This window comes from Phascolarctos cinereus, unplaced genomic scaffold (genome assembly GCF_003287225.1).
Source record: "Phascolarctos cinereus isolate Bilbo 61053 unplaced genomic scaffold, phaCin_HiC Scaffold_4;HRSCAF=312, whole genome shotgun sequence".
Lineage (NCBI taxonomy): Eukaryota > Metazoa > Chordata > Mammalia > Diprotodontia > Phascolarctidae > Phascolarctos > Phascolarctos cinereus.
Genome location: NW_027555847.1, coordinates 179,705,428 through 179,725,811, shown reverse-complemented (window position 1 = coordinate 179,725,811; position 20,384 = coordinate 179,705,428). Strand labels below are relative to the sequence as shown.

The window sequence follows — 20,384 nt, the reverse complement described above, 5'->3', positions numbered from 1 at the left end:
CTTATGCCAAGTTTGGTTGTTATAATTATGCAACATTCAGTTTTGTTTTATTGTTCTTTCTATTTACGTTGTGTGTAATGTTTTCCTGGTTCTGCACATTTCATTCTGTATGTGTTGATGAGATCATAGGCTCATAGATTTAGAGCAAGAGTAGGCTATAGAGTCAATCTAATTCAATCCCCTAAAAAAGATGTTTTCTAAGTTCCTTAGCATCTCTAAGATTCCGTGATTCTATGCACTCATTCAGCTAAGTCATCACCATAGCCTACTCTTTTGACAGACCAAGCGTTTGGTTGAGATTTTTGAATACTGTATAAATGTACCAAGTATGCTTGTGATTCAGTGCTGAAGAGTAGTAACAGAATGAGAGGTTAATATAGTGAGAAACTTGCATAGTGTTAGTGTTTGACACCTTAGGGTGTCAAATAGTGAAGTAGGAATATCCTTTAATACAAATGATTGAACATATTCTGTGTCGTGGATGTCACTGTTCTCCCATAAAGAAGTTAATTAACTAGCCCCTCAAATGGAGTTGTTTTAGGGGAATTTGGTTTGGTGTTAAGTTGATGATAAAAATAGCAACTTAATATTTTAAGTGACTCTTCTATTAATATGCCTCTTTGCACTTAACTGGATAGGTCCTTAGAATATAGACACATATAGGCATCCAGTAATTTCCAGCCTGGTGTCCCACTCACTTCTTTAGCCTTTGAGAATTCAGGACCTTCTTCCTACTATGATGAAGCATCGGAACTTCCATGAGTGGTCAAGACCAAATCTAATATAAAGTCAATTTCTTCTGGTGCACTTGCACTGCAGCTCAGCCTACACCCTGGATCACTTCCCGAACACGCACAGTTTTGATGGGTGAGGGGGAAAAGTAGAAGGGTGGCCACAAACTTACAGAACCCTCATGGTGAGGCATGTAATTACTGAAGCCTATGTGCCTGGGGCAGTTCACGACTCTGGGCCTTGCACTTGGATATCTGCAGTCTCTTTAGGGAATAGCCTCCATCCCATGTCACTTGGGCTGTACTTCTACCTAATGAGCTTCCCTTCTCTCCTCCTGGCCAAAGCCACCCCTCTGTTACTCTTCAGCTCCTGAAGCAAGGCCTTTTTTAGCTAACAGCATCTGAAAGCCTGAGGTCTGCAGAGCTTTACAGGTTCTAGGTATGTTCCCTTGGCTAGGCACTATGACAATACTCTTTCAGGAAAAAAGTCATTTCCTTTAAGCCTAGGATCTATAAAGCTATTCAGTTATGCTTTCCAAGGACTTGGAGTGGTTTCCCTCTCTCAAGCCATTTTGTTGTCCAGTCTTTTCTATCATGTCTGACTCGTCATGACCCCATTTGAGGTTTTCTTGGCAAAGGTGTTAAGGTGGTTTACCATTTCCTTCTCCAGCTCATTTTATAGATGAGAAAACTGAAGCAAATAGGGTTAAGTGACTTGCCCAGGGTTACACAGCTAGTAAGTATCTAGATTTGAACTCAGGAAGATGAGTCTTCCTGACTCCAGTTCCAGCACTCTGTAGACTTTGCCACCTAGCTATCCTAGCCATAGATGCTGGTCAGGGACAATGTAAGTTCTGAAGAGAAAGGCAGCCTTTCTTATTTCCAGCCTCAATCCTTCATCGAATCAGATCAACTCCCCACACAACTTATAGACTATGTCTCTAGTAGGCTGTCTAGCTGTGCTTAGCCCCTGACAACTTCTGAGCTCTGTTGACTTCAGTTGCCTTCTCTTGACTTTCAGTTCTACGTTCTCTTCTCTTGTTATTTTGTCTGAGTCTTCTCAGCTGGTTTCCAGTGCTTCAAATCAATCATTGGTCAATCAAAAAGCATTTATTAAGTGCATGCCATGAGCCAGGCACTGTGCAAAGTGCTGGCCTTCTTGTGTATAGTGACCCATCTCTTCCCTAAATCCATATTTTTGACAGGTGTGGCACAAATAGTTAATATGCAGTAATCCCCAAATGTTTTTTTGAGTTTTCCAACAATAAACTTTTGGGTCCTAAAATAGTGACCTGTAAATTAGTTGCTGTAAAATAAATGGTAGCCAACTTTAAAATCAATTAGTACTTTTATTTCTGAGGGACAGGCTTTGACTGTAGCCCTCATCTGTATTTTCCATTTTTACAGATGAGGAAATTGAGTATAAACAATGGCTCTCTCAAAGTCACTTATTTAGTTAGGGGTAGGGTAGATCTTAAAATCTTGGCTTCTGATTCCTAGGTTTTTGTTTTTGTTTTTTTCCCTCTATTCCCTTTCTCTTTATTTGTTTTTGCTGCTTGGCCATTGTAAGTGAAAGCTGTACAACTTCAAAGCAACACACACACACACACACACACACACACACACACAGAGTCAGATTTTCTTAAAAAGGGAAGGAGGCTCACAGCTATGGGAATGGATGTCTATTTCTATGACTGTTTCTCTGTCTCTCATATGCTGTGAAATATGATTGCTGACCCTTTTGTAAAGATATGAATTCCCAGTGAGAATATCTTAAAATAGAAACTAGAAGTGTACATTTCCATATGTACTTTCAGACTCGCACAATTCTTGATAATTCCTTAGGAACTGTTTTACTCTGACTAATAGTGATACCCCTCCTATGATTATATTTTTATTATGAAATAGGAATATGGGGGGGATGAGAGGAGTTGGCCAGTTAGAAGCAAAATAATTGAAAAATTATGTTTAGTTTATATAGACAGATACGGTCAAATAGTTGAATAAGAATCAAAGAAAGATGTAGTAAAGTCTCAAGAAAAAGTACCTGAAAAATCACCCCTCAAAATTACCTCCCAAACAAAATCATAAAATATAAATTTCTGAGCCTGGCGTCTAAAACTTGACAGCCTGGCTTTCCAGGCTTCTTATTTCTAACTTCTCTTCCCAGACTCTCCATCATACATATGATCATTCTAGATTGCTAAATGGGTCCATATCACAAAAACCTTTGGTATAGGAAGTATTCTCAATCCATGATTCCTCCTGTGATGGGATGGATGTTAACTTAGTGACTGACACATAGTAGGTTCTTAATAAATGTTTATTGATTAATTATGTGTGAGGTGCCATGCTAGTACAAGGGAGAAGGAAAGCAGAGAAAGGAGGGAAAAAATTTTTTTAAAAAAAACCTTTTTTCCCACTGTAATAATGGTACTAATGAAAAAGTTCATTAAGAGAAGAAGTTGAAACTTGTAGATAAACTTAGGTTTTTTAAAAAATTCCATTTGTGAAACTTTGTTCATATGTCCCTCATGGTAAAGGACCATGGAGTAGTTGAATGTTTTAGCTCTGATGTTTTAGTTATCACACTTGAGCAGTTATTATCTTCTAAAAAAATCTTCAGGCCCTGTTGCTGATCTACACTCAGCCTTCTCTCTCTCTCTCTCTCTCTCTCTCTCTCTCTCTCTCTCTCCTCTCTCTCTCTCTCTCTCTCTCTCTCTCTCTGTCTCTGGTATAGGGTTAGGCTTTCTTTCCCTTTGACATGGTACTTTCTCGGACTTTTTGCTTACCATTAGGTTAGGGGTTGGGTACTACTGATGACCTTTTCAGAAGAGAGCTTCAATACACCCTGCCAGGCTGAGACGGAAATAATTCTGCATATATCCAAGTCATCTCTTATAAGCCATCTTTAGTGTCTAAAAAATGAATTAAAATAAAATAAAATTTTGATATTGGGATGGAACCCATCGACAGCAATGCCTTTTCAGGGGAAGAAGAGGTCAGCCAGCAACTACTCTGTGATTCTTTCCCCCCAACATTTCTGTCCAATGAAATCCAGCTAAAATAAACATCATTGGCACCTTTGGAGAGGAAAAGAAGTCCCCCAAAAGGCAGCTATGTGCACCTTGAGAGCTATAGAGAGGGAAGAAGAGGGGACACTGTAATTATCTTCAAGTAATTAAAAGGCTGTTCAGCTTGGCCCCAGAAGGTAAGACTAGACAAAGGTGGACACTGCAGAGGCTAATGTAAGCTTGATGGAAGGAATAGGTTGCCCCAGAAGGTTCTCTTCATTGGAGGTTTTTGAGCAAAGTCTGAATAACTCCTTTTTAGGCATGTTACAGAGATATTAGTGGACTCCAAGGCTCTTCCAACCCTGAGATTCTGTGCTTCTGAGAAAATGGCAGTTCAGGTGGCAAGCTTGTTTGTTTGTATGTGACATTTTGGCTTTTTTTTTTTAAGCCACAGTTTGAAGGGCATTGACTTATCATTTCCTTCTCTCCAAGTCACTGCTCTGGGGAGACATGGAGGTTGATAGGACAGTGATTTAGTCTGAGCTCAGGATCCCTGTGCCAAGCAGGATAACCAGAATTAAGACTTCAAGTAGGGAATTTGCCTGTGCCTTCTTCTGGGGCTGCTATCTAATTCTAAGTGCAGGACTGTAGATTGAGAGACAGAAGTAATCTAGTCGAAACAAATGAGAAAACCTAACTCCATGGAGGCAGTGACTTGTCCAGGGTCACACAGGAGGGTAACTCTCATAGGTGGAGTTTTTGAACCCAGTTTCCCTGGGTTCAAAAAGTCATTGCATTTTCTGCTGGACCAGTGATGTTCTTGTATTTATTCATGGTATGGATTTTTAGATCTTCATATTAGGATATCTAAAGGTTCTTTGAAAAGGCCAGAGATTGTCCTACCCTGTACATTTTTTTTCAGTACTGGTTATGAAGGTTTTGAGTGAATTTTGGTCCCATTACATAGATTTGAGGGATAAAAGGTCTCAGAGATCATGGAATCCAACTCTCTTATTTTACTGATAAAGAAACAAAACCCAAAGAAGTTAAATGACTTGGTCAATATTAGTCAACAAACATTGATTAATCACCTACTATGTAGAAGGGACTATGCTAAGTACTGGTGATATAAAGAAAGGACTACCTTCAAGAAGTTCTCATTCTAATGAGGGAAACAGCTTGTAAATCACTGTGTTTGAACTAGAAATATCTGTAGTATAATCTCCAAAGGAAGATACTAGCAGCGAGAGGAGCTATGGGGAGATTGAGGAAAGCTTCTTAGGGAAGGTGGGATTTAAGTTGAGTCTTGAAGGAAGCCAGCTGAGAGGTGGAGGTGAAAAGGAAGGGCATTCTAGGTTTGGAGGACTGCCAGTAAAAACTACAGTGTCAGGAGAGGAAATGTAGTGTTCCAAAAACTGTGAATGGGCCAGTGTGCCAGGATCAGTAGAATTGAGGAAGGGGAGTAAAAATATAAGAAGACTAGAAACGTAGGAGCAGGGCAGGTGGAGAAGGACTTTAAGTGCAAACATGGGAATTTATATTTGATTTTGGAAGAAATAGGGAGCCAGTACTGTAACTCAGGCAGTTACATGGGTAGACCTGCAATTTAGGAAAATCCCTTTGGTAGCTGGATAGAGATTTGGATTGGAAGGGAAGAGATGAGGCAGGGGCCACCAATTGGAAGGCTGTTGCAATGTCCCAGGTAAGAAATGATGAGTGCCTGCACTAGGGTAGATGCTGTGTGAGTGGAAAGAAGGGTGTGTATACATATACGAGAGGTGCTGTAACAGGTAGAAATGATAAGGTTTTACAATCCTACATGTGAGGTGAATGGAAATAAAGTCAAAGATGACCCTGAGGTTATAAGGCAGGGTGACTAGAAGGATAGCATTGCCCTTGACAATAATGGGAAAGTTGGAAGGGTTATTTTTGTGTGTGAGATAATGACTTCTGCTTTGGACACATTGAGTTTGAGATGCCACAGAACATTCAGTTTGAGATGCTCAAAAGGCATTTATTTGGTGCTGCCAGACTGGAACTCAAGGAGAGAGACTTGGACTGGGTATATAGATCTGGGAATGATCTGCACAGAGATGATAATTGGACACTAATGAGATCACCGAGCCAGACAGTATAGAGGGAAAAGAGAAGAGAGCCTAGGGGTGGGGTGGCACCCACAGTGAGTAGGCATGGAGTGGATACTGAGAAGGAGCAGTCAGACAAGTAAGAGGAGAACTAGGAGAAAACAGTGTCGTGAGAACCTGGAGAGGATGGAATATCCAGGAGAAGATGGTAATCAGCCGTGTTGAAGATCACAAAGAGGTCAAGGAGGATGAGAATTGAAAAAAAGACGATGTGATTGGACAATTAAGAGGTCATTTAATTTTGGAGAAAAGTCAGTTTTAGTTAAATGATGAGATGGGAAACCAAATTATAGAAGATTTAGGAGTGAAGGTAAAAGAAATGGAGGTACTTTTTGTAGACAGATTTCTCTAGCAGTTCAATCAAGAAGGAAAGAAGAGATAGTGGATGGTATATAATGGGAATGGTCAGAATCATGCAAGCAGTTTTGGTCTGTTGGTTGGTGCTTTTGTTTGTTTGTTTTGGATAAGGAGTTCATGGGAATGTTTGTAGGTAGCAGGAAAGAAGCCAGTAGATGAGAGAGATCAAAGATTGGAGACAGGGTATGATACCGAGGGTAGTCTACTACAAAAGACAGGAGAGAGGAAGCTGATGGGATCAAGAATGCTTGGAGAGGTGTTAATGAAATGGGCCAGTTCTTCATTAGAGACCAGAAGTAAAGGAAGAGATAAAGTACTTAAGGCAAGGGGGAAATGTCTGAATGATGTAAGATGAAGAGGAGGGGAGAAAAAGAAATAAGTAATATTTAGCAAAGAAAGTTGAAGACCTGGGTCCTCCAACTCCAACCTCATCCTTTTTTTCACTGCACCCCACTGTTCTTATTGACTGTTGTACCGCCTTAGGATTCTTGAATGCTGTGTTTTAGGGGAAAGGTGCTGACAGGATGCTAGACTCATTCACGCACTTCCTAGTGTCAAACCAGGCCTGTTCAGGAACAGATGCCAATGAGCCATCTGATGCAGTAGGGCGCACCCCACTGTAGGCAGATGAGCACAAACATGACTCAGGCTGAGTCACGCATGCCTGCCACAGCAGGCTTGCCGCATTCCAATGAGAACGCAAAGCCACCATTATTCTGAGCTTTCAATAGAGCACTGGCTTAAATGAGATTTGCTGCTCTTAATGAAAAGCATCATTCAGGACCTTCTGGTTTGGCTAGTAGCAAATATAAGGAGCTCCTCGAACTTCAGTCATGTTAATGCTAGGACACATGTGAGACTTTCACCCTACAAGTTGTTTCTTGGGCTCAAATGTAATCTCTTTGCAAGTACAGATTGTTTCTTAGGAGTTGTTTTCAGTCTTCGATGTAATCTTCTTGCAAGTATAAATTGTTTCATTTATTATATTAGTATCTAGTACAGTGCCTGGGACACAGAAGATATTTAATGCTTATTGATTGATAGATGTGTGATTTAATGGGACTAGGGTCACAATCATTGGGCTTTTGCAGAACTCTTTATGTTGCCCCCTTATTATTATTTGGCAGATGAGGAAACTGAGGAAGAGAGGTTTAATGAATTGCGTGAAAAAGTCATACAGCTAAGTGTCTAAGAAAGGCTTTAAACGTAAGTCTTTCTGACTCCCAAGTCCAGAACTCTATCCACCATGCCACATTGCTGCCTGAGATCATGGGTCTAGAGACTGAAAGGGACCTCCAAGGTTATCTAGCCCAACTCCCTTATTTTACAGATTGCAATATTGAAGCCCAGAGATTTTACATGATTTTCCCAAAGTTACACAGGTAGTAAGTATCAGAGGGAGAATTTGAACCCAGGCACTCTGACTCCAAATCCAGAGCTCTTTCAAGGGACAAGAAAGGGTGGTCTGCTTTCTGCAGGTCTTTAAAGAGGGACTGCCACATTGAAGAGGAATTAGAATCATCCTGGCCCTAGAGGATAGACCAAAGGGCTGTGGGTAAAAGTTGCAAAGAAGCAAATTTAGGCTTAATGTGAGGAAACACTGGGGCAGCTAGGTTGTACAGTGGATAGAGCACCGGGCCTGGTATAGGAAGATTCCTCTTCATGAGTTCAAATCCAGCCTCAGCCACTTACTAGCTGTGTGACCCCGTGCAAGTCACTTAACCCTGTTTGCCTCAATTTCCTCATCTGTAAAATGAGCTGGAGAAGCAGCAAACCACTCCATTATCTTTCCCCAGAAAACCCCAAATGGGGTCGTGAAGAGTTGGACATGACTGAGCAACAAGGAAATACTTCGTAATGATTAGAGCCATTCGAAAGAGCAGTGGGCTGCCTTGGGAGATAGGTTTGTTTTCTTCTCCCTGGAAGTTTTCAGGCAGCAAGTGGATGATCACCTTGGGGAAATTGTAGAGGGAATTCTTTTGCAAGTAGGAATTGAATGGTCCTTGACATCCTTTCCAACTCTGAAAGTGCTTTGATTTGTGAAAAGGAAACAGCCCCTCCTCTGATCTTGTCATTACTCTTAAATTAGTCACCAGAGAAGACAGGGAAGCTGATTGAGGGAAGAATCATTGTGGGAATTTTTTTTTTTAGCTATAACAGAAGAGAAGAATACCATAGGATTCTAGGAAAAGTTTTACTAGAAAAAGTGATGGAAACATTTAAACCACAGTAGATTGTACATACTATGTGTACTTAACATGTCTCGAACTCATATTTGTTCTCTGCCTTCTTCGTCTGGTACCATGATCCACACTGGATTCCTCATCTGTGAGTTTGAACAATTATCACCAAATCACCAAATCATCTTGTAATGGAATTCCTTGATGATAGGGACCATTTCTTAACTAACTTTTGTTGCTATCTCCAGCTCCACAGTACTGTGTATGTGCACACATGTGTGCACATATATCGCATCTATGTGTGTGTGTGTGTGTGTGTGTGTATATATATGCACCTACATGTAGGTATATATACATGTATATATTGCTGTATACATATATACAATATTTATGTATACACATATGTACATATAATATGCAGTGTATTACATAATTATAGTCATTTGTGATTATATATTATATGATATATAATATATTGTATTAAATATGCAATCATTTAATAACATTATATAATGTATAATATACAACCTATATATACATTTATATATGGTTAATAAATGTTTGTTAAGCGGATGAGATGGTCATATTTATGGATAGTCTCAGACAAGTTCCTAATATATACCCTAAACTAATCATAGATATATTGTAGTAAATCAGTCAGTAACATGTTATTATACTCCTAAAGGTCCATAAAATAATGTCCCCTAAGAGAAAAACATCAATACTTACACATTAAGAATTTCTTCTTAAACTCAGTAAACATCCCTCACCCCCGGCTGTGCTGAAATCTAAGCTACTTCTTATACAGTCACTTTTGCCCTTTTTTTAAGTTTAGTTGATTCTGTCTTCAGCCTGCATTTGTCATTCTAGGAGAAGTCTCTACTCTGGTGAATTTCTTGGAAGGAAACCATTGTCTCTCTCCATTCTGTTGAGGTGCTTTGGAAGTAGCACAGATGCATTGCAGCATCTGTGGTGACGGTAATGCAGTCTGTGCAAGCTGACGAACACTGTAGGCTTAAGGATGGCTTTCACTAGTCAGCCCTGTGGCACCATGCTTTTGTAAGCTCTTGGGAGTTGTGCCTAGCTTAGAATGATTTATAATTACTGGAACTGGCTTAGAGAGAGTCTGAGACAGACACTGTTTGGTATTCTTTGCACATTCATACCCAGTTTGATTGTATGTAGAGGTAGGGTGTGTAGGACGAATTTATGGCAGATGGGTGGAATAAGTATAAGAAACCAGTTTCTTTTCTTAAGTGTTTGTAAAGTGTACCATGAACCTGAATTTTCATGGCCAGAACCACAGGTCTCTTACAAGGTAGGTAAATATAAACACTTCTGAGAAGCAATATTGACATTTGTTTCACTTCATTATCTTAACCTTTTAACCACAGAATTATTCTCATTTTTCCTTTTTCTGTTTTTCTTTTTTTAAATCCCTTACCTACAGTGACACCCCACAGGGTCTTAAGTTTACTTATCCCAAGGCATGTTTTTTTCCATTTCACTAACATTTAAGTACCTGCAGTATACAAGGTACTGTCCTAGGCACTGGGGATTCAAAGATAAAAAAGGAGCAGTCCCCGCCCTCAAAGAGCTTGTAGGGCTGCTTATCTTATTGCTTATCTTAGATAGTATTTAGTCTAAAGTATTACATGCACAGTCAGCAAGCATTTATTAAACAGTATGTGCAGGGACCGAGTAAAGTAGAGGGAAGATAAAGAAAGCTGGTACACATACCTGCCCATAAGGAGCTTACATTCTAATGGGAGAATTGACATGTAAATAAATAGGTGCAAAATATATGTATGTGCGTGTGTGCGTGTGTAGATATATATGTATGTGTGTACACACACACACACACACACACACACACACAGAATAGCAGACAGAGGGAAGGCAGTAGCATTAAGGGGGAACCAGGAAATGTTCTTACAGAAGGTGGGATTTGAGCTGAGGCTTGTGCAGATGAGGTAGAAGAGCATTCCAGGCATGGGAGGATAGGGACATCAAGTGCAATGGCATGGTTGAGATGGCAGTGTCACATGCAACAACAATGTGTATGCTAAGTATGGCTGGATCATTTCCGATGGGGGCAGGGAAGGGGAGGAGGAGGAAGAGAGAATCTTAGTTGCTAATCAAGGTCTAATCCAACCTCTTCATAGTGCACAAGAAGAACTGAGGCCAGGTTACGTGATTTGCCCAGGGTCAGAGCCAGTAAGTATCAGAGGCAGTCTTCATCTCCTTCATTATTCCCCTGTAGAAGTGGTCAGCCCCTCCTTGTGAAATGCACTTCCTTTTCACACCTGCCTTATAGAAACCTTAGCTTTTTTCAGGTGCTGCCTTCCTACGTGAGAGTTACTAGCCTTTTCTCCCCTCTGAATTACATTTTACTACTTTTGTTTGTTTGTTCGTTTGTTTGTTTTAGGCAATTGGGGTTAAGTGACTTGCCCAGGGTCACACAGCTAGTAAGTATCAAGTGTTTGGTCTGAGGTGCGCATTTGAACTCAGGTCCTCCTGACTTCAGGGCCGGTGCTCTATCCACTGCGCCACCTAGCTGCCCCTCATTTTACTACTTTTTATGTACTTGTATACATATTGTAGGCACAACATATAAGGGAAATGGACTGAAAAGAAATGCAAGTGATGTAGACTTATTACAATAATTACTTAAATCCAGCCCTAGAAGAGTTGGATATGACTGAACAACAACATGATTGGGGATGGGGGGAGGGGGTGGGGTAGAAAAGAGGGGGAGAGAAAAGAAATTTACATGATAACCTTTTTATATATTTAAAAGGATAACAAGGTGTATATAATAGGGTTGCAGTTCAACCATCTTTTTTTTTATTATGCCGTTTTGTGAGAATGCTTGTTTTATTCCATAAATTAAAAATAAATTTTAAAATAATTATGAAGTTTGTATTCATTTGCAGTTCAAGTCAGGGTGGGGGTGCTAACCTTACAAACAGATTAGCTACAGACTGGATCTTGGCAAAGGCCCAGGGAGTTGGTGTTTGTGTTTATTGATTAGAAAGCACACTGGTTTAGTGGAAAGTACCCGGGCCTAGTGGCCCTGAGAACTCTCTTCTGACATTGCCTCTGCTTCCACCTACCTGAATGACCACAAGGAAATTACATAATTTTTCTGGTTCTCGGCTTCTTTATCTGTCAAGTGAAGAATTAGGACCTGGTCATCTTTAGAGTTTCTTTTTTAAGCTTAGCTCAAGCATGACCTTCTTCCATAAGACCTTCCCTGATCCCTCCCAGATGAGAGCGCCTTCTTTCCCTCGATTTTTGTGTAGTTTCCTTCATTTTTGTGTAGTTTGTATATAATTGTACCTGTGTGTATTGTCTCCCCTGATGGAATGCAAGCTTCTTGAAGACGGGACATTTTATTTTTCTGTGTGCATTGCTGAGCACATAGTAGGCAGTTAATAAATACTTGTTCTGTGGGTATGTTTGTAGATATTGCATTTGTCTACATACATATACATGCATGTATATGCACACACCTGTGTGTGTTATATGGATCCATATAAGTACATGTAGATATTACACATTGCATCATAAAGTTATTTGGCTGTTTGTTATTTTTTTAGTCTAAAAAATGAAGCCTGAATTTCTTTGATTTCCATTTTAACAAAGTGCTGGATTTATGTATATTTTTTATTCCTTTTTCACATATATTATTTTTCCTATCCACTTTGTTTGAAATGTGACTATAAAGAAATGTGACTCTCTTCTTTGCAGGGGAAAGGGCAGGGCTGGGCATGGGGAATAAATATACCCAAAATGACATATAACTAAATGTGATGGGGGGCAGCTAGGTGGTGCAGCGGATAGAGCAGCAGACCTGAAGTCAGGAGGACCTGATTTCAAATGCGGCCTCAAACACAGAACACTTACTAGCTGTGTGACCCTGGGCAAGTCACTTAACCCCCAATTGCCTCAAACCCCCCCCCCCAAAAAAAGAAAGAAAGTAAACTAAGTGTGATGTATCCCCTTTGAAGTCATAGCTCTGAGAGACTATCTTATTGTTGTAAGATTGCTATTGTGAGACATTTTTTGGTATGCTCTTCTTTGAATGTCCTCCCTGGTGGCAAATCTGCATCATTTGAGGGTTGAATGAGCTTAGGAAACAGGTAGTTGTAATTTGGAAACAAAGCTGGTAGAAAAGGTGAGTGTTCGAGCTGTATTATATTGGTTTTGGTTAAAAAAAAAACCCACTGATGCCTTCATTCTGTGCCCAGCACAATTTTGAAAGTCTTTTTTTTGCCTTAAGAGAAAGTTTATGGGCCACATGTAAAATTGCATAACTTGTTTTCATGTGGCCCCATAACCTTTCTCTCAAGGCAAAAGAATAGTCTCACAGTTGGGTCTAGCACTCAGAATGAATACATCATCTCCCAAGGGAACTTTGAAGGGAATGATACTTATTTGGGTACAAATGATTTTTAAAATCAGTCTTATAACTTCATAATAATATCTTGTATGGTACTACGGGAATGGAAATTCTGAGATGTTTGTAGGTAAACTTATTTGAATCCCAGTATTCCTTACACATCTATTACAGATTCATTCTACGTACCCTGCCTCTTCAAACTATAACACTGGGCATAGATGTGTAAAAATTACCACCCCCCTAAAATTTTAAATTTGAATATACATAGCTGATTCTTCTAGGATTGTTATGAGGAATTATTGGGACCTAGTTTGTTTGGTTTTTTCCCTCTTTTTAATGAATATTTTTCATGTGTGTTTTTTTTTTCACTCTGGAGCTATGATATTCCAGCTCCCAAATAGCCTAAGGATTTTATGGGGTTATTTTATATTACATTAAAGAGCCATTAACAGCACCTGCACTTCCATCCCTAGCAATAAACAAAAGGGAAGACATAATTTTTTGTTCTGCAATCATTTCCCAAGGCCTTTAAAAGAAACCCATGATAAAGAGTTCCTTCTTCATTGGCAGCATTGGGGCACTATTGTACCACTGAAGATTTACTAGTTGGCATGGCCAGAGAGGAGAGAGGAGCCACAGTTTGAGAGATGTGTCCCTGCCAGTGCTTTTCTGTTTTTTTCTGACTGTGCTGATGCAAGAATCTGTATAACATTGAAAAGAAAGAGTCCTCACAGTTTGTGGCCACCTGCCACTGCGTCAGCCACGGACAATAATGGGGAAAGTTGAAATGCAACATAAAACCTGTTCTTCCCCACAGATACTGCCTGTATTCGTTCTGGAAACACACGAGTAGATGATTGCTTAATTAGAGTGTTCTCTACTGTTTATAAATTAATTTCACACATACTTGAAGGACTGAGCTTTATAGGTCTACAGACAAAACAGCTATTGATTGCATTTATAATTAGGTAGGATTCCTCTAAATTATGACATACAAGGCATTATATCCCTGATGGTTCATCTAAACATATGTAGGTTGGCTGTCTGTTGATGGCAGAGTCAAATTCAGAGATAAAGAACTCAGAGACCATCACCAGGGGTGGGGAGGCTGCTGTTTCTTCTGTGGAGTTTGGATTCTCCACACTTGAGGACCTAGAGGGCCACATGTGACCTGGAGGCTGCAGGTTCCCCACCCCTGAGTCAAACTCCTTCATTTTACCAGTGAGAAAACCTAGGCCCATAGAGGATAAGTGACTTGCCCAAGGTCACTTAGAGAGTAAGCATCAGAGGAAGAATTTGAAGACTCTTAGCCACAATACTTCTTTTGTTGTTGTTCAGTTGTATCCAACTCTTCGTGACCCAATTTGGCATTTTCTTGGCAAAGATACTAGAGTGGTTTGCCTTTTCCTTCTCCAGCTTATTTTACAGGTGAGGAAACTGAGGTAAACAGGGTTAAGTGTCTTGCCCGCGGTTACACAGCTAGTAAATGTCTGAGGCCGGGTTTCAACCCATGAAGATGAGTCTTCCTGACTCCAGGCCAGGAGCTCATCCACTGTGGCACCTAGCTACCCCTGCAACAGTGCTTGCTGTATACCTAGTTACAGACATTTCTGTACAGTTTGAATTTATGTATCTGTTTGGTGGAAAAACCCAAATCTGAGTCAGTGAGGAAGCTCATTTGTCCATGTGCAATAAGAAAAGGTGAATGTGAGGGATTCTAGCCCCAAGATGCAGGGAAGGAGGTTTCACTATTTAAACCAAAATACCTGGAGACATACTTCATTCCCTCATAACACATGGATCTTGTCTCTGCTTGCCTTCCATTTACCTGTAAGATCTTAAATAGCCATATTTACTTAGAATTTGGAAGTGAAAATATACAAAAGCAGAGGGCACTTTAAAGGGACTAGTCAACGCTGAGCTCATACTTGAAGAGGGATAGTTGGTTTAAAAAATATATATAGTGTTAGTTGGTTTATTTAAAGTTGCCTGATTCTGGATATTGATGAGATTCTAGCTTTATCCTCCTCACTGCTCCACTCACCGCCAAAGCTTTAGTTAGTGGGGCGGGGGAGGGGTTAATTCGTTGGTATTGTTCAAGCTAATGCATCTTCTGTTCCCCGAATTTGCTGCTACTTCAGCCAGTTACTACTCCCCAAATTTGACCCATTGGATTCTAACCATGGCCCTTTTTTCCAAGACAGTGGTAGGTGATTGTCATATAGTAAGAAAAGAGTAGAACCACCCACTTACCTAACAGCACACTTGCTAGCTCAAGTGAAGAAGGCCTGGGGGAGGTTATCTGAAGCAGCCATACAGGGGTTTTAGCATTTAGTATTCCTACCATTGCTATGGACACTGCAGTTGGGAAGGCAGTGTAGCTAGCTCAGGAGGCTAAGTATTAACTCAACATTATTCACTTCCAGTTTTTTTTTAACTGTATTGGGTTTCTTTCCTAATAGAGGAGCTTTTGTAGTTTTGCACAATTATCTGTTATCAGGACTAACCCATTTGAAGGGCAGGGGAAATTCATTGGCCAGGTAGTAAGAAAGTATTGCCCTAGACTGTCACAGCTATCAGTCATTTCCTTTTCTTTCCTGTTTATTTGGGTGAGAAACAGGAGTTTGAAATATAAGTAATATAAGCTACTCTGGCCCAGCTATTTTGTTTTTGTTCAGCATCTGTAGTATTTTTTTTTCTGATAGTTTCATCCCAGACTCCAGAGTTTCTCATCTGTCTCTGTTAACTCTCAAAAGAAATTGATTTAGCCAGCTTTACCCTTTTTCTTTTTCTTTTCTTCTTTTTTCTTTTTTTTGCTTTTTGGGGCCCATAGTTAGAGCTAGTGAAACACTGAAACTGGTATGTTGCTACTTACTGGATGGTGTAATGCAAAGAAAGCATGCCAGACTCAGTAAATTTGAGATTTGAAGTATGTCTTTAACCAGACATATGCTGGTATGTTTGATAGCTTGCTCTCCAGTGAGGGAAAAATATACAAAATACGCATTTTAAGTTTAATCTTCATTATTAACACTTTCTTTGTTGTTGAGTCATTTCAGTCATGCCTGACTCTCTCTGTGACCCAATTTGGGGTTGTCTTGGCAAAGATACTGGAGTGGTTTGTCATTTCCTTCTCCAGCTCATTTTAAAGGTGGATTTTGAGGTCAACAGGGCTAAGTGACCTGTCCAAGGTCACACAGCTAGTATCTGAAGTGAAATTTGAACTCAGGTCCTCCTGACTCCAAGGTTGGCACTCTATCCACTGTGCCACCTAGATGCCCTCAACAAAACAATAAATCAAGCCCTGTTTTGTAGTGATTGCCAATTTTGTTGGTGTCAATGCTCACACTGATGATTTAATAATCAGCTCTTCCAGCTGGTCCAGCACATAGCTGGGTCTGACCCCTTCCCTATGCCTGATAGAGAGAAGAACTCAGAATGCAGAATGAGACAAAAAAAAATTTTTTTTAATGGCCAACATGGAAATTTGTTTTTATTGATACTTGTATGTAATGAGTTTTGTTTTTCTTATATTCTTAACTAGGGGGTTGGGGTAGGAGAGTGAGATGGCAGATTTTGACTGGTTAAAACAAATAAAACACTTTTTAAATGATGAGATTGGAATCAATAATCTCACAAGTCCCTTCTAGCTCTAAATCTGTGACCCCATGTGATTTGTTTATGATGCTTGCATTGGGTTTAGCTAATTCTAACAATTGTTTGGAAGTTTGTAGTTTTAAGTAAAACTACAGTGCAATTAATTCAGAAACCTAAAGTGGTTTTTTTTGTTATTCTTGTTCTTTGTTGTTTTTAGTACTATATGCATTGTGAAACATGTTAGGAAACTTAAATTTACCTGGGTTTTTTTTTGTTTGTTTGTTTGTTTGGCTAGGCAATGGGGTTAAGTGACTTGCCCAGGATCACACAGCCAGTGAGTGTTTTGTGTCTGCAGCTGGATTTGAACTCAGGTCCTTCTGAGTCCAGGGCCAGTGCTCTATCTACTGTACCACCTAGCTGCCCCATGTTAGGAAACTTAAATGCCAATATGACCTACCCAAATAGCCAAATTTCCTCCATATTCACTTTAATTTTTAGAAGAGTAATATAAATTTTTAAATTTGTTAAAGATGAATAATATATTTGTATCTGCCTTGTGTTCACCCTCTAATGTCAATCTTAGAGGTATGTGGATGAGTTGAACTAGAATCTCTTTGGGAGGACAGTAGCAGTAGGAAGTCATTTATTATTGTTATCATGTCCATGCAAGTGACTCTTATCAGCACCTGCCTCCCATCCCTTCTTGGACTTTCTCTTTCCAGGCTACTTCTGCTTGGCCCCATAGAGCAGAAGTAGGAACAATAAATAGAAAATTCAGGCAGGCAGATTTTTGCTTAATATAAGAAATAACTTCTTAACAATTAGAACTTGACCTAAACTGGAATGTCACTTTGAGAGGTAGAAGGTTGTTTATCTCTGGAAATCTTCGGGCATCTAGAGACTGGGTGACCACTTGTCAGAGGTCCTGAAGAGACAGATCCCTGTTCAAGCACTGGATGGCCTGATTAGGATTAGCTGGGATTGTCCTACCTGGCAGTTTGACACTTTTCTGAGCTTCTGGCTAGCTAGTGGGCAGTTAGGACTTCATTAATTATACTTAACCTGTATTCAGGGACTTACTAGTTCAAAATCTCATTTGATCTTATTTTGGGGTGTTAATAAGTAGGCTTTGCTAGTCATATTGTTAGGTCATGCATGGTAAGTCTTCGAAAAATGATTGACTATTCCTAAGACTCAGTGTGTCCATATTATGCAAAAATGTTATGATGTTTTCTCTGTGTTGTTACAGGCCGGACATACTTCAGGACTTGATGGGACATTTGCATGACTCCTAATTCCTTTCTGAATTTGGCCTTGAATTCAAACAGAAATGTCACAAATGGCAAATGTTAATCTCTGTGCCTCAGGTAATTCAGCAATTTTTGTTTTGTTTTAACACTGTGTGACTTTGCACAAAGTAATTTTACTTTTAGTAACATGAAGATGAGAGTATACAGTTCAAATCACTAGAATTTCAGAATAATTTTCTACTCATTGATGTTTACTCTGGATTCTCCTAAGAATTAGTCTTTCTTTTGGATTTCCTGCATATTGAACTCTGTTGTCAACTGACTTGGATTGTTCCTAGCATTGTGTCAGAAAATACATGTGAAATCCAGCAAACTGGTACAATAAACAGTCAATACTGCTTTTTTTTTTTAATTTGGAGGCAGTGGGGGTTAAGTGACTTGTCCAGGGTCACACAGCTAGCTAGTAAGTGTCTGAGGCTGGATTTGAACTCAGTTTCTCCTGACTCCAGGGCTGGTGCTCTATCTACTGTACCACCTAGCTGCCCCCATTTACTGTTTATCTTCTTTCCAAGGGGTTGGCTGAATAATGAGATTGAAGGTTTAAATATCAGTTCATAAATGTAAGATGTCTCAAACTTCTTAGGGCTGTTTTAAGCTTTAGACTTTTGGGACACTCTGTATATTTTAAAATTTTCATTTTTGTAATTTTTGTTTTTAAAAAAGTTGATATTCTTTGTTCTTACAACACCTCAGTTCCCAAAATCTCCCTCCCTGCCCCATCTCTACTCTCTCTTAATAAATAATAAACAATAAACTAACTCAACACATCAACTGAGTCCTACATTATATGCTGTGTCCCATACCAGTCCTCTATTTCCACCTTCTGATAAATCTTCATTAGGGTCAGTCTTGGTCATTGTCACTTTACTTTCTTTCAGTTGTAATTGGGTATACTCCATGGGAGGGAATGCCCAAGTTCCTGTCACTCTAAATGCCCAGGAGACCTGACCTACAAATTAACTGATAAGAGAGGAAGGAAGGTGATGGAATAGAAATTTCCACTCCACATACACTTCTCTCTAGAGCTCCATTTGCCAAAATTACTAAAAATCTAATGTAACTTTTGGCATGTATACCTTAGATGTCCAATCTGTGGCATAGAGTCCAGTCAGTTGGCTTTATGGTTGGTTATTCAGAGACAAAACATCTCAACTTGCCCATTTCTTCTTTAACTCCTTCCTTCCACTGCCTGACTTTTGACAAATTTCAGTCCTCATAAGCACCCACTAAGTGAATAAATGATCTAAAGATGAGAAATGAGCCCCATAATTTTCTTATTAAGAGATTTAGTATGGAAGGCTTTTGAACTTATTTTAAAATAATCATTTGAACAATACCTGTAGATTTTTGTTAAATAAATTGTCCCTCTCCCCACTACCACCACCCTCCCCCAGCCCCAATCACTAAGGGTTTGACTGTCTTAATCTCAACACCATTGTCCATTGATTTTCCATTTTTTCTTTGCTCAGAAACAGCATTGACTTGGGACTTAGGAGACCTGGGCTCTATTCCCAGCATTACCAATAATTCTGTATTCTTGAAATTAAACATTTCTTCAACTTTTGTTTCCTCATTTATAAAAAAAAATTAAAGGTGGAAGGTGGGAGTTGAGTTACATCTAGCTTCAAAATTCTATGAATCTATGCTCTTATTTTGTATTTTGTGTTTCTCTGACTTATTACTTCTGCCTTCACATCTATTAGACTGGATTAGAATGTAGAATTCTCACTTCTACCATCAGTCTATGTAGAGTGCTTTTTCAGATGGAGAAACTCTTTGCGTTATATCATTTTCTCCTTTGCCCTGGAGGAGGCTCAGCCTTTCATTGTATTATCAGGAAAAATATTCTAAGTACATGCATTAAAACATCATAGGAATTGAATGCAAAGAAATGCTGGGTTTGGAATAAGTTTGAATTCTTGCCCTTCCACTTAATAAGTGATTGTGGGCAAATACCTCAGCTCCCCCTGTAGATTAAGCAAGTTTGGATGAAATGATCTCTAAGGTACCTTTGAGCACTGAGGTGTGTTCTTTTAAGAACAGCCATTCGGGGCTGCACCAAAACACTCCATCCTTCTTATGTTTACAGGTTTTTGTTTTCATTTATTTCAGACAACATTTCATTCTTTTTGAGTAAGTGCAGGTTGGCATTATAAATGTAATGATATGAGCCCTATAAAATGGTCATGATTATTCATTGCTTTTAAAACTTGTGATTAAGCCAAGGGAAGCCAACAGGTGTTGGAGAATCATTTCATTCATTTGAAATCAAAACAATCAGGCTTTAAGGTCAGGAATATTTCTGCTAAATTTTCAGTTACCTGTGTCTTTATAGATTTGATCTACTGATACTTTAAAGTTATAGAACTGTAATTTGTGTTTGGAAAAGTTCTTAGAACAAAGTTACATGTAGCTTAAATATATAATGAAAGTATATGTATGTGTGTGTATGTATACATATATATGTGTAAAGTTATTTACACACACACACACACACACATAACTTTGCGCAGCTCTGCCTCACTTGTATCCAATTCATGCTTCTGCATCACCCTTGTGATGTCATTGGTCCACTTTGAGAATGAAGGATGAAAATGAATCAGTGAAAATGCATTTATTAAGCACTTGTGTGTCCAGTGCTAGAGA

At 39.3% G+C, this 20,384-nt stretch overlaps 1 protein-coding gene across 2 annotated transcripts in view; it reads left to right on the top strand.

The window, feature by feature from the left end:
- KANK1 (KN motif and ankyrin repeat domains 1) overlaps positions 1–20,384 on the top strand; it is a 251,539-nt gene that overhangs the window by 161,914 nt on the left and 69,241 nt on the right. For both annotated transcript variants that reach the window (XM_021001792.2, XM_021001791.2), the window contains exon 3: positions 17,678–17,795. In XM_021001792.2, the coding sequence (XP_020857451.1) occupies positions 17,759–17,795 (37 nt within the window). In that variant the 5' untranslated portion in view covers positions 17,678–17,758. The remainder of the gene's footprint in view (positions 1–17,677; positions 17,796–20,384) is intronic.